The sequence below is a fragment of the Platalea leucorodia genome (genome assembly GCF_965183815.1).
Source record: "Platalea leucorodia genome assembly, chromosome: 3".
Taxonomy (NCBI): Eukaryota; Metazoa; Chordata; class Aves; order Pelecaniformes; family Threskiornithidae; genus Platalea; species Platalea leucorodia.
In genome coordinates this window covers 36898929-36912474 of record NC_138825.1, presented here as the reverse complement: position 1 = coordinate 36912474, position 13546 = coordinate 36898929, and the positions used below count along the sequence as shown (strand labels likewise).

General features: G+C 38.1%; 1 protein-coding gene across 1 annotated transcript in view; it reads left to right on the top strand.

Annotated features, from left to right (window-relative positions):
- Positions 1 to 13546, top strand: part of LTBP1 (latent transforming growth factor beta binding protein 1) — a gene marked incomplete at its 5' end in the record, with an annotated part of 207114 nt that overhangs the window by 110398 nt on the left and 83170 nt on the right. The window contains one exon of the mRNA XM_082305848.1: positions 3789 to 3860. Coding sequence (XP_082161974.1) covers positions 3789 to 3860 — 72 coding nt within the window. The remainder of the gene's footprint in view (positions 1 to 3788; positions 3861 to 13546) is intronic.

The window sequence follows — 13546 nt, the reverse complement described above, 5'->3', positions numbered from 1 at the left end:
GTGTCCTTAATTACTTATGGTATGAGTCATGCTCACTCCTGCTTTCTGGCTCAATCTAAATTGTTTTTTTGAATGTAATTGTATGATTTCAAGAGGAGACAGAGAATGTTGCCACTTGGGATAATCCTGTCCTTGTGATTAAAGCATTCCTGGAAAGTAAGGTTTGTGTCTCCTAGACATACTGGGATACATTTCTCATCTTTCTAGGTGGGAGCTCTTGCTGTACAGTAGTATTTTAAGAAGGAAGGAGGAGATGGGTGCACTGTCTGGTTTCTCCAGATTAAAATAGTGTCGTCTACTACTACATTATATGAAGAGTATGATTTGGCAGGTGTATACTTCAAGAATACTCACTGAATCTGTCAGGAAGCTTTGGTAGAGGTATATGTAGTTTCTTAGTCTAGATTTGATTTAGGAATGAGTTAAGCATGATGCTATTCAATCATGCCATGACTTATGGCAATTCTGCATGAGTGTAAATGGTGACTTTTCAGATTTCTAAGAACTTAAGTTGATAATTTTGGAGTGTTGCAGGAGTTTAAGTGATCTTACAGCATCTAAGAGTTTTATAGATGTTCAAATTGAACTTAGGCACACAACTTGTTTTGGATCTGGGCCTAAGTGTCCTTTGGGCATAGGTGTCAAATTAAGCCTCATGTCAGTATCAAAGTGTTATGCTTCTGTAGAGAAAACAATTTCCACAGATAAATGTAAATTTATGATAAGATTTAATGAAAGTATGGAGTGCCTGCTTAAGGATTCATATTTCATCAAGTTTGGCTGGTTTTGGTTTTTTGTTTTTTGGGTTTTTTTTACAATAACGAGAATGTTTCAGTGGCAAAAAGAGTATGTGTATATATATATTTATATGTATGTATATATGATATTGGATGGAAAAACTTGGGAGTCAAGTAAATTATTATAAGTTATCAGTTAAGCGATGTCTGTGGTATTGTCTCAGCAGGCAAAGTTTGTCCTACATTAGTCCTATGTCATTTTGACCTGTTCTGATACTTCACTAAATTGGTGTTACCTTTTTTATTGTAGACGTTTTGGAAGCAAATAGACTTCCTTTTGCTTTTATGGTTTTATGTTTCATAAACTTCATTTAAGATTGACCTGTTTTTATAACAATATGTAATCAGGTTGCATTTAATGTGATCTTCTGCAAAACCCACTTCAGCAAAATATTTAAGTATATACTTCAGTCTCATTAGCAGGCACTTTTCTTCTCTCTTCAGTCAGCTACTTAAGGATGTACTTAAGCTTGCATGTGTCTTGTTTCCATGAACTTAAGTAGGGCTTTGTCACTTTGTAAAGACGTACTTGCCTATTTTGGGTAATAGCCCTGCTCAGTCAGGGCTTCTGTCTTGTTGCAAAGTCAAGTGCCTTGGCCTGAGACAGCTCCCGTGTCTGTAAGTTTCCGGGTTATTCAGTATTACTGAAAAATAAAAGAAGAAATTTTGGAACAGATCTCCATTTTTGAAGGCTTCTACAAAAGACAACTTTTAAGACAAAGTGCATTTCTGTGTTACATGGGGAATGTTATGATTGTTCAGGCTTCTTGCTAACAGTTAATAATTACAAGCAGGTTGTCTAAGTGAGTAAAGGGTAAGTAATGTAGGACTCCATCCAGCTCCCACATGGATCACTAGTCATCACTGAATAGGCTACTTACTCTACTGCGACCTGCTTGTGTTGCTGCTCTTTGTAGAAGGAAGAAGACAGCTGCTAGTAAGCTGCTATTTCCTGTTCAGCGTGGGAGTAGGAGGATGAGGAGGGCGGGAGAGGTTAAAATCTCTGACCTCACTCCACCACTGCACTTTCTAGAGCAGCTGAGTCACCTTGGAAGGGAAAAGGCATTGCAGTGCTGGAAAGGGCCTGGCATAGTTTATGGGCTGGTCTCCATCTACAACTGCAAGAGCTCTGCTCTTCTTCTGTTTTCCTCCGCCAGGCTGTACTGCAGGGTACCGTTCCTGCCCACAAAAAGTTAGAGGGATCCTCTTGGTTTTAGTGTGAATTGAGTCAGGTCTGTAATGGCAAACACAGATAAGTTACAGTGCAATTATGATCTTGACTCTGCCAATATGAGCATTAGGAGTTTCACTGACATTTTGGGGGACCAGCAATAGGCCAATGCATTGCGCTTTTGAAAATCTCACCTTAAATTTCAGCTTAATATTAACACTGTGAAAAGGTTGGAGCTGCCTTGAAAATAAATGTGTAGCTTCCACTTTTTTGGTGAGAGACAGAATTTTCAAATTTTAATTTACGTTAAAATGGTTGTAGTCAATGTAAAGATGGAAAAGTATGTGTTCAAAACTGTAAGAACATGGTTGCTGTATTTTTACCCATACTATTTTTGTGTTTAACCATTTTATCACTTTAAGCAATCTCTAAGGAGAATCTTAATGTTCTAATTAAGCAATTATTTTAAATAATTCACAGCGATTTGAAATAAAACTATCGCAATCCAAAAGCTGCTACTCAAGATCATCACTTACATTTTTTCAAAGAATAGGACAAGCTTTAGAACTAATGAAACCAGTTACCAGTTTTAAAATAAGCTGCAGGGATAAATGTGCAGTTCAGACATTATATGTGAAGTGAAGCCAGTTAAAAACATTATCTCGCTCAGTTGTTCTGTCTTATGTGACAGTTTATATACAATAAAGATGGAAAGTAATATGGTTGGGTTTTTTTTTTGGTTTGGGTTTTTTTTGGGGGGGCTGCTGAACATTGAGAACACTTTTAAAAGAAAAGAAAAGATCTGACCAAATGTAAGGTATCTCTGTTGTAGCATTCAAATTATGAAAAACTCTCTTGACTCTTATTAAATGCACTTGTGTGATCATAGTGCCAAAAGTTTGGTCCTATATGTTTAATAAAGTATTGGCCTTTGCCAAGAGGTTAGCTTTTAGTGCATAACCATACAAAGAAGTTACTGCTCTCATTTATGATGTTATAACAGTTTAAGAATCAATAAACAGTTTTCTGTAGTCTCAAAGGCAACCTTAAGTGGAGGAAAGAAACAATAAATAGAAATAAAAATCTAGTTACCCGAACACTTTCTATTTTGGCAAAATTGAATTCAGTCTGTATTTTGCAGTGTTGTTATGCCCTTGACAGTTTACACTGATCAGCCAGTAAGTCGCACAGTCTTCTAAAACTCAGCAACTTTGTTAGGTAAATCACAAATGTGCTTTTTTCTTTTTTTTTGCCTTGTTTCAAAGTTCATTTGGTTCTATTTCCTGTGTATTTCAAAGATTTTTTAATTCATTGTGGCAGCAGAAATGGTACCCAACAATTTTGCTTAACAGTGAAGATAGTTCTGCTTTCTAAAGCTGTTTTCAGTTTTAAAACCATTGAGTTTCCATCATGAATCTTCAACTTTATCTTTTCCCAGCATTATATTTGTAGCTGGTTTGGGGAAAGTAATTATTTGAATATTTGAGAACAACTAGGATGAAAGATAATGTCCTGATTTCAAAGATCTCTCTTTTAAAAATATAAAAAATATAAATTATATAAATAAAATATAAAAATATAAAAAAATATAAATTTGACTGGATAACTGAAGACTTAAGTGGTATATGTGTGGAAAGAGATGTAATTAAGGTTACCTGTACAACCTTTAATTCAAATTTCTTGACATTTTATTCTTAACCATACATCATAAAAACTTACAATGATTTTTTTTTTAATAGTTACATAATAATGTGGCTGTCAGGCTCTCTAAATAAGCATATAAATCAGCAGTGGTTAATTGATGTAATTTTTTTCTTCAGCTTACCATGGATACAGTCCTATGATGGAATGCCCACAAGGCTACAAGAGGATCAATGCTACATTTTGTCAAGGTACGATAGCGCCCACGATTGATTGTGTTTATTTTGAGTACCGGTTTTCTGTGACAGATTCTTTGATATTTATGACTTAGATGAAGGGATCCAGTCCATTGATTTGTATTTGGGAAAAAATGTTAAGGCTACTTTCAACTCTTTCCAAATATTGGCAACTCCATAGAGTGGGTTTTTTGTTTTGCTCCGGGGCAAAAAACTTTTAAAACTTTTACATGTACTCTTGTTTTCTTTGATGATGTATAAAGATGACTTCATAAGGATTCATTTACTTTCTTTTTCAGTAGAAACACATTGTTCTGTCAGTTCTTTTGCTAAACAGTGAAACTGCAGACTCAGTTAAGTCAGATGAAACTAGCAATAGAGAATAATTTCTATAAACATGCAAGTGTAGAGTAATCAGAGAACAATTCTTTTGGACTTAAGAGTTTAGACATAACAGTACTGAGAACAGCCAGATAATGTTACTGGCAAGTGGAAATGAAAAACCATGCATACATGACTGCCATGTAAAGCAGTGACTGACATACTTCAAGAATGTGCATAGTGCAGGTGAGGATGTATGGAGTTAGATACTGCGTAAGTTGTGTTACTCCAAGGTTATGCCCTATATCTCCTGGCTGTAAACATAGAAGGTATCAAAACATACAGGGTTGTGGGGTCTGCATGATCATGCAGCTCCACAGAAAGGCTTGGGACATTTAGAGTCTCCTGGCCTACGGTGTCTCCATCTGACGAAGCTGAACAGATGACCATAGACATACGCCCATTCTTTCTGTGTATCTGGGAGTGTTGAACATTGCTGCCGGATGAGGATGTAGGAAAAAGCTTAATTACTTGTCTGACTTGTTTGGCACAGCTCAAGTAAACAAGAGAAAGGAGCTCTGAGAAGATGTGAGCAATCCTGCAGTGGTGCTCTGGAGAGAGATTTGGGAAGGAAGGGAAGCATGAGTTCAAGTGAAGCTGACACTAACCTGTGGTCAGGGTTGTTAGTTGTTGTTGACACTGCAAGGGTAAAAGAAGTCCCAACAAATAGTAACGGTGGTGGAGAGAAGGAGAAAATTAAAGAGTAATTGGCGTTAAAGGATATATGTAGGCACTGTGGAGATAAAGTTAATTTTATTTAACTGAAAACTTTCAGTTAGCACGTTGATGAAGGAACATAGAACAGCTAGCCACATAAAGAAATGATTTTATCAACCAAAAAAATACAGTTTGTAGAGCACTAAACATAAACATACCACTGTTTCCACTGCTGAGGAAGATGTGAGCTGCTACCCGAAAGTTAGGCACTTGAGCCTATCTGCTGCGCAGTCCTCTACCTTGTGGTTTACCAGCTTGCAGGGTAGGGGCATTTGGAGGATTGTGAGATAAAACTGGGTTGGGTCAAAATAGTAAAAAGCTAAATGGAGGAGAGCTGCAAATTGCATTTCAAGAGCTTGTTGCCTGATCTGCAGTGAAAGACTGTAGAGTCCTCTAAATACATAAAAGGGATGGGGAGATGTTAATGGCAACTTACTGATGAGAACTGCAAAGTGAAGGAGGTAAGGTATAGATGGGCCACCTTTTCACGCCTCAAATTAAGCACGTAGGTGGTGCATATATTTCAGCAAGATGTTTCCAGCCATTTCGAAAGAGATTGTCTCATTCCGCATATTAGTTGCAAGGTTTTTCAGAGTCTGCAAAAGAGAGGATTTCTTCTAACTTTGAGCACAGAAAGTGTCTAGAAGATGCCATGATGCATTAGTACCATCATGCATCCTTCTGAACATGGTCCAGGAGAGACAGGAGCTTTTGATATCTCCAGTAGTTGTGCGCAAACCCCCCTGTATACACAATGGTTTCCTGGACAGCAGCAACCCAGCAGGCATTTAAAGGTGAATAGGACATTCAGTTTGTTTCAAGGGGTTGTACCTAGGTGTTAGCAAACCTTATTTCATGCAAGCTAAGATCCTTCATCAGGGGCTACAGACAGTTAAAAAATGGTCTGATGCTTGTGAAGGTTGCCAGAAGCAGGCCAGGAAGTTGTTTCGCTGAGCATCGACAGGCTGATAGAGAGGGAGAACGTATGTCTCTGGGTAGGAGAATAAGAGGGACCTAAGTCCTGCCATGGTAGTACGCAGAAATAGATGTGTACCTGGTAGGCTAGTCATTGTTTCTTGTACTGGGGTTTGATAGTTTTTCCTCTGGTGCATTTTTGTACTACATAACTAATACTGCAAGAAGTATGAGGCTTTAAATAGTTTGGCTTTTTACTGATATCATTATCCCAGAAGAGAAGCAAGGTGTAGACTCTAAATATAACTTGTAGTTGATACATGGAAACTTATAACCTAGAGGTTAATCAGACAATGGGAGTTGGATTATCCCACCAGGAAGCAGACTGTTGATGAATTGAGGATGGGGACAATCTCTTAACTTTCTGGAGAGGACAGAGGTGGTCACTGCTGCAGGTTCCCTTTACTGCCTTATCGAGGCTTGGGTGGCTTCTCTGTAATTTACTCACCAGTACACTCCAAAAAGGAGGTACAAATAAGGAAGGAACTGGGAGAAGTAATACCCATGAAACAAAGCCAGGATGAAATTTAGTCCTGTTGAAGTAAGTAACAAGATTACAATTTTCTTTCAGAGGGTCAGAATTTTGGTCATCAGGAAAGCTAGCTTCATATGTGAAAGCTGCTGGCAGAGTGTATTTCTGTCCTGAAATGGTCATTAGCATGTGCTTCTCCGTGGGTCAGGCAAAATGTCCTGTTTGTGTTTATCTGAATAAGACATGCTTTTCTGTAAGAGAAGAGGACAGAGCTAATGAAGAAACAGCTGTCCATTTCACAAACACGGAGCAAAGCAACAGCAATAGCTGTGAAGAGAAAACTGTTTAAGCTGCTGGCCAAGGAGTATTCGTATTCTTGTAATAATCCTTACAATTACATTGGAAACGAGTGGCACAGCATGTCCATATGCAAGTATACATTTTAATTAGATTATTCTTTGCTGAAAGAGTCCACATGCTGTGTCCATGCTTAGAAAGTGCCAGCATTGCCAGACCAAATAGTAATGGGGATATATTTCTGAATCCCTGCCTGCAGCTAAAAGAGATTGCTGTTTTCACCTAGATATTGTCCAACTTTCACTGCCTTTGAAAACTCAGGCCTAAAAGCCCAATTAACCTTTTGTTCTACATTGGTTTTGCAGTCAAAAGCCTCCTTAGTTTACAAAGCCTGTGTAGTATTAGCGTGATTAATAACCAGGTCCTGATTTTTTTCCTTTCAAGTGAGTGAACTAATGTAATGAAACATTCTTCTCTCTAATGTGTATGTAGAACAACAAAGAACCATCTGTGGGTATGCTAATTCGAACAGTTTAGCGTAATTGCTACCAAGAAAGCTCCCCCCCCCCGTAATTATCTTTTCAATGGGATGATTTATTACATGTACACGCATGGATGCCCTAAGGCTGTCATTAAAGCCAAAATACAGCTTATCAGAGTTGCAACTTCTTTGTCAGAATCCACAGGCAATGCTAATTTCTGGTTCCCTGTTTAGAATTACACTTAATGTTTCCTCCTCCTGCTAATGGTTTTCTTGGAAAACTGAAACAGAATGAAAAAAACAGCTGGTGAAAAGGTTGGATTCCTTTTTCAGGAAACTAACATATTGCCAATAGAGCACTTTAAAAATCTTATCTTGAAGAACTGGAAAAATACCTGAACACTTGTTGTTTTTCAGTGAAGTAAAAAGTTGTGCATGGAAGTTCTTGAAAAGTCCCCATATGCTTAAAATTAAATGTATATGAGCTTGCAGAAACTAGTACTTGTATGTTGATGGATCAAATTCTGTAATCATGTGCTCTGGGGACTTCAAGCTTTTTTCCCTTGGCTTCATCATGATTTAAAATAAGTTCTTAAGGTATATTCTGCCCTCCTACATTTGTCCCTAAAATACAGTAATAAATTTGTTTTCTCTGCATGTTGTATATATATTTTATTACTTTTAAGTAATAAAAGAGCTTCGCTTCATAAGAAATGCTGTTTAATGTTACTTAGCTACTAAGTTAACAACGTTCTTTCGAAGAAGTTCTTTTATGATGATCATACTGAGAAATAAATATATCTCCAGAAACTGGGCTGGGTTGCTGTTTGGACGTTGATTATGTGTTTCAAAAGTGTGGCTCTGCAAACTTGCATTCCAGTAAATTCCACGCAGAAGCACATAACGAGTTGGATCTGTTTTCTCCTGCTGCTACTTTGTTAGCTCAGAAGAAATCAGTGGGTCATTTCTTAGAATAAGCAACTGGTTTTTTCTATCATTTTAAAAAATATATGTTGCAATAGTTTCATTAGCAACCAAACCTTGTTTGTTTCTTTTACCCCTTGTTGTTCTCACTAATCCGGTTATTATTGAAACAATCAACTATAATGGAGGCAGTAAAATCTGGATATTAAATTTTTCTTAGAACTGAGGATATTAATAGTGGTTAACAATATAGCTATAGCAGAAACAGTTGGAACAGTATTTTCAGTGGTGTTAGTAGATACAGTTGTAATTGATTTTCATAAAAAGAATAAAAATTAATGCTTGCGTGTTGAGCCAATTTGCAGGTCATTCAGTCAAGTGGCATTCCAAGTGAAGCCTAGCGTATACCTACCAGAATGAGTCAAATTTTCATAAATTATATATTCCAGTCTTAATCTGCAACATGAGATATTGTGCATATTAAAGCACTTACTGTCAAGGCAGATACTGCTAAATAACTTTTAATGACTGACCACTAGGTAATTTCTAATTAAGAAGTTGCCCAGTACTTTGACAAATTCTAATTAGTATATAATTGATCTAGAAGGCTTGCTTTGCTTAAGTGTGTGTGGTTCTTATTGAAAGGCAAGTTGCTCACTTTGCATCAAAAGGAGATAAACATTTTCTCTTCAGTTTTATTACTTAGTCATTTAAACAAAGTCAGTCAGTTCCTGAAAAGCATAGAAATCTGATTTCAGAGCTAAGTGCAGAAGTCCCCCTTCAGAAATTTACCTTTCCATGGTGCTTAGGCCTGGAATCAGCTGTGGGCTGCTGATGTTGAGATTGCTTGTGTCCTCCTGCACCAGCCACTTCGGACAGAGGGCATAAGAAGGGCTGCAGTACTTTCTAGCCACAAGTTTATTCTGAATATTTCAGTGCAGCTACCAGGACTGTGGTGGTCTGACTAGGCTCTCTGCTTCTACGAGTTCCCTTTCTTGGTCCAATTTTTGTAAGAACCTTCTGGATATCATGACTGTCCTAGCTGGAGGCTGTTGCGTATTTAGTTTTTATGCCTTGTCATCTGTGTCATGTGTTGCCTTAAAAATTGTGAAATTTTAAGTTGTTTTCTTCTGTTTATGCGTGTAACGTGACTTGGAGAATCTGAATTTTTCGTTGTCTATTGAGACAGATTTATTCATATTATCAAAGATTACCCACCAAATGTATAAAATAGAAAATGCATTGTATACAAATGAGATCTATTGTTTCAAGAGGGATTATTATTTTAATTAATATCAAATCACATCTTAGTTCTTCAGTCTTGTTTATGAAAATTTTAAATGTCTTTTATTTACTTCAACATAACGTAGTAAAAAAACCAAACCCTGATCCAATTTTGATAGTTGGCACTGTCATTTCAAAGTTATCAGTGCTCCTGAAAAGAAATTTGACTACATTCTTTACATGAATGGTGGCAATGATTTCTTTCAAAAAACAAATTAAAGACTATTTTTGTTTACATTTGCATTGTTCAGAATTCTTGTGGTGACCCCTGACTTTTTGAGCTCATAGACTGTTTCTCTTGAGAAAAAATGTTTTCTTTAAAATCAGTAGATAGATTTAAATAAGATACTGTCAGAAGATTGCGGCTTTGACCAGAACACATTAATAAACATGTATGTTCTGTTCTAGAATTTTGTTTTTAAGTTAAATGTTTAAATGTGGTTAAATGCTCCAAGCTGTGATGATTTTGATGAGCAAAAATTCAATGCGTTAAGGATGGAGATGAAAGAATAAATTTCATTTTATAGGAATGTTTCAAATTCCAGTATGTCTGTGACCAAATATGGGCCTCACTCGCTATCTGAAAAGGGTGGAGGGTGGACTTGATTCATGTGTCCAAATGAGCTACAAGGCTGAGGGGAGGGAAGACAGCTTTACACCACCTTAGTGTTTCCTGCGATTCTGCATTAGGCCAGCTGGGCCTGGGTGGTCTGAAGAGCTGTTATAATGGTTAATACAGCCAAAACACAGTGAACTTCTCTTCCTAAATACTCTTCCAGCTGGAGGCTGCCAAAGGGAAACTCTACATGGCTGATATTCCAACAGTCAGCTTCTGTAGGTTGGTCTATAGCAGACCAGCTCTCTGCTGATCAACTAGTCCTTCTGTACCACTTCACCTGGCTATAGCAGGCATCAAGCTCTTCAGGTTGTGTTGACCTGTTAATGTGTGGAAGACCAGTAGGCTGTGAAGCATTTTCATATTTGCTTGCTGAGGAATCTAAGTAAAGTATTTCAGTAAATGGGCAAATTAAAGGAGGTTACGGTAGCTTTATGATGCACCTAGGAAATCGCTCAGCATGCTTTACAGTAACCAAGCAAAGCATATTCTTTCAGCAGTAAGTGACAGGTACAGATCTCGTTATAAGTAGGTACAAAAATTTTTCCTAGCAATGGATGTTTACACTTGGCATGGTTTGTTATCCTTGGAGAAGGGATACTCAGGCTACGTTATAGTGTCATTAATCCTGGAATAAAGCTGAAATGATTCACTTCCTGAATGTGATTGAATTAGGCATGCTATTGCTCGAGGAAGGGTAGGAGAATGTTGCATGTAGGTTTCCAGTAGAGAACCAAAGGAGTGTTGAACAGCAGCTAATGCAGCCTCAGAGACTGTTTTAATCTACTTTAAAAGCCACTATAGAATTGGAGAATGCAGGCAGAACATTGGAAGATAATACCTTCTGGAGCATGTCCTGCCCTCCAGCAGAGTTCTTCTATGCATCGTCATACATGTCCTGGTTTCAGCTGGGATAGAGTTAGTTTTCTTCTTAGTAGCTGGTAGAGTGCTGTGTTTTGGATTTAGGATGAGAATAATGTTGATAACGCACTGATGTTTTGGTTCTTGCTGAGCAGAGTTTACACTAGTCAAGGACTTTTTAGCTTCTCGTGCTCTGCCAGGTGCATAAGAAGCTGGGAGAGGGCACAGCCAGGACAGCTGACCCAGGCTGGCCAAAGGGCTATGCCATACCGTATGACGTCATGCTGAGTATATAAGCTGGGGGAAGAAGGAGGAAGGGGGGGACGTTCGGAGTGATGGCGTTTGTCTTCCCAAGTAACCGTTACATGTGATGGAGCCCTGCTTTCCTGAGGATGCCTGAACACCTGCCTGCCGCTGGAAAGTGGTGAATAAATTCCTTGCTTTGCTTTGCTTGCATGCACGGCTTTTGCTTTACCTATTAAACTGTCTTTATCTCAACCCATGAGTTTTCTCACTTTTACTCCTCCGATTCTCTTCCCCATCCCACTGGGGGGGGAGTGAGCGAGTGGCTGTGTGGTGCTTAGTTGCTGGCTGGGGTTAAACCACAACAATACAGTGGAGAAAGGAAGAGATTCTACTACATTGTACCCTTCTGTACACAAATACCTATACAATAGCCAGAAGGAAACCTTCCATTAGGTGTATAAGTGCTTTGTCACTTAAATTTAAGTACCTTAGAACAGAATTTGATCCCATATCTAACTTTTCTCCTTTTAAAGTTTTGATCCATGTATTTCTTTTTCAGTCATCACAATTCCCTAGCGTGCAATGCATGTAAGAGAGCTGAACACGTAAATCAATACTTGAGTAAAAGAGCCCGACTCTCATAATATATATTGAGATGTTGAAAAGCTGCTGGGGTTTTGGATCTTTAAGCAAGGAAGAACTGTTTAGAGAAACATAACAAATAAGGGTTAAGTTGTTTTTCAAAAGTTTTTTTTTTTTTATTTCTTCTGGACTGTTCAATCCTTCCCTAAATCACAGTTATTAGAAGAAAAATGGTTGTTGTATTAACTGTTGCCTGCACTTAGACTTAATGAAATTCAATTTAGTATTCTGTAATTCACCACGTAATTGGAAGTGTGTGTGTGTGTGTGTGGTCATGAGTAAAAATGGAGGTCAGTTCTTCACCTGATTCTGTTAACTATTTGTGGAACAAGATTCTTGTAAAGTGCTTTCAAAACACAATTGTGTTTTGGGGTATTTCTAATGTGAAATTTTGAAGATTGTCTTATGCTAGACAAAAATCCAAATAAAATTTCTTTGTGAATCTTCTTAGAAAGCAAGGAGAAAAAGCCATGACTAAAGTAAATTTTCATTTTGATACTGGAGTCATCCATTCATTTCCATCTTCTATCTACTGATCAACGTACGTAAAGTTCTTTGAAGATGAAGTTGGTTTTGGACTTAGTAAAACTATATATAATTATCATCGTTTATAACAAGTTCAATGTTAGCATGTGCTTTCTTGTTTAAATGAATACCATTTTGTGTTGTCCCCATCTTCCTCCTTCACTTCTCTTTGGTTTTGGAGGTTTTGCTTTGTTTTTTAAGTCATGACAATTACTTCATTTGTAGTCACACTCTTCACATGAGCAGACAAGCATTCAGTTAGGAAATGGTTGTTTTAGCTTGTTTTTTTTCCCCAGGAAATTCAGTGGCAGTGAGTCATTAACACATTGCATTTTCTGCGAGCAGGTTGACCTGACACCCAGTAGGCCTATAAAAATCTGTGGGAAGGTATCAAACACTGTTGTTGTTAAGAGAGCCTGTTTTAAGTTCTCTTTAGTGGGGAAGATTGTGGGATACACTAGCAGCAGTTTGGTTACAGCATCTGGGTTGTTCAAAGCTGGGAGCACTGTGGTGGCTCTGGAGGAGAGCGTGGTGGCTGGCCTCACCATATATCAAGCTGTGTGCTTAGAAGAGGGTATAGGAGAAGCTGAGACACAGCAGCCTCATCTGTACAGTACTGCAGCGCTTCTGTCAAGACCCTGGTTATGGCAAAGCTTCCGTGCATCCAGATGAACTTGTGAGAGTGGAGTCACCAACAGGGCCTCTGGGATGTCGTGTGGCTTCCACTGCCATCTCAACAGATCCAAAGCAAGAGTAAAGCTTTCATTTCTTGTCAAACTTTCATGGAGACTGACTGCCAAATCTAGGAGCACAGTGTGTCAAGGACCAGTTCCATGTGTTTGGCACATATAATACTAAAGAGTTAACAGCAAAGGGTCAGGCTGTCAGTCAGTGCAGAATGACAACGCTTCTTTCATGCCAGGGGGGTTACACCAGTTTATTACCACTGGGAAGGGTCAAGTCACTCACATTATCAAACACCAACTATTACAAAGTCAATGCTTTATTTACCAGTTCTTTATAAAGCATAAATAACAGCACCTACTGCAAGAGTCTGCTGTGGAGCCATGCAGGTGCTGTGTGGAAAAGCTCCTTGCTTAACCATTTTTTTCCTGTATCACTAACGCAGAGGCTTTTTACCAGTGGAACTTCGTTACTCTCTTTTCCTTGGAAACTGAAAATCAAGAAAGCTTTATTTACATATGTATGGTTTAATAGTACTGCTACTTAGCCCTTTAAAATATTTCCTCTGTGTAGATGAAAGTGATCAAATCACTCTA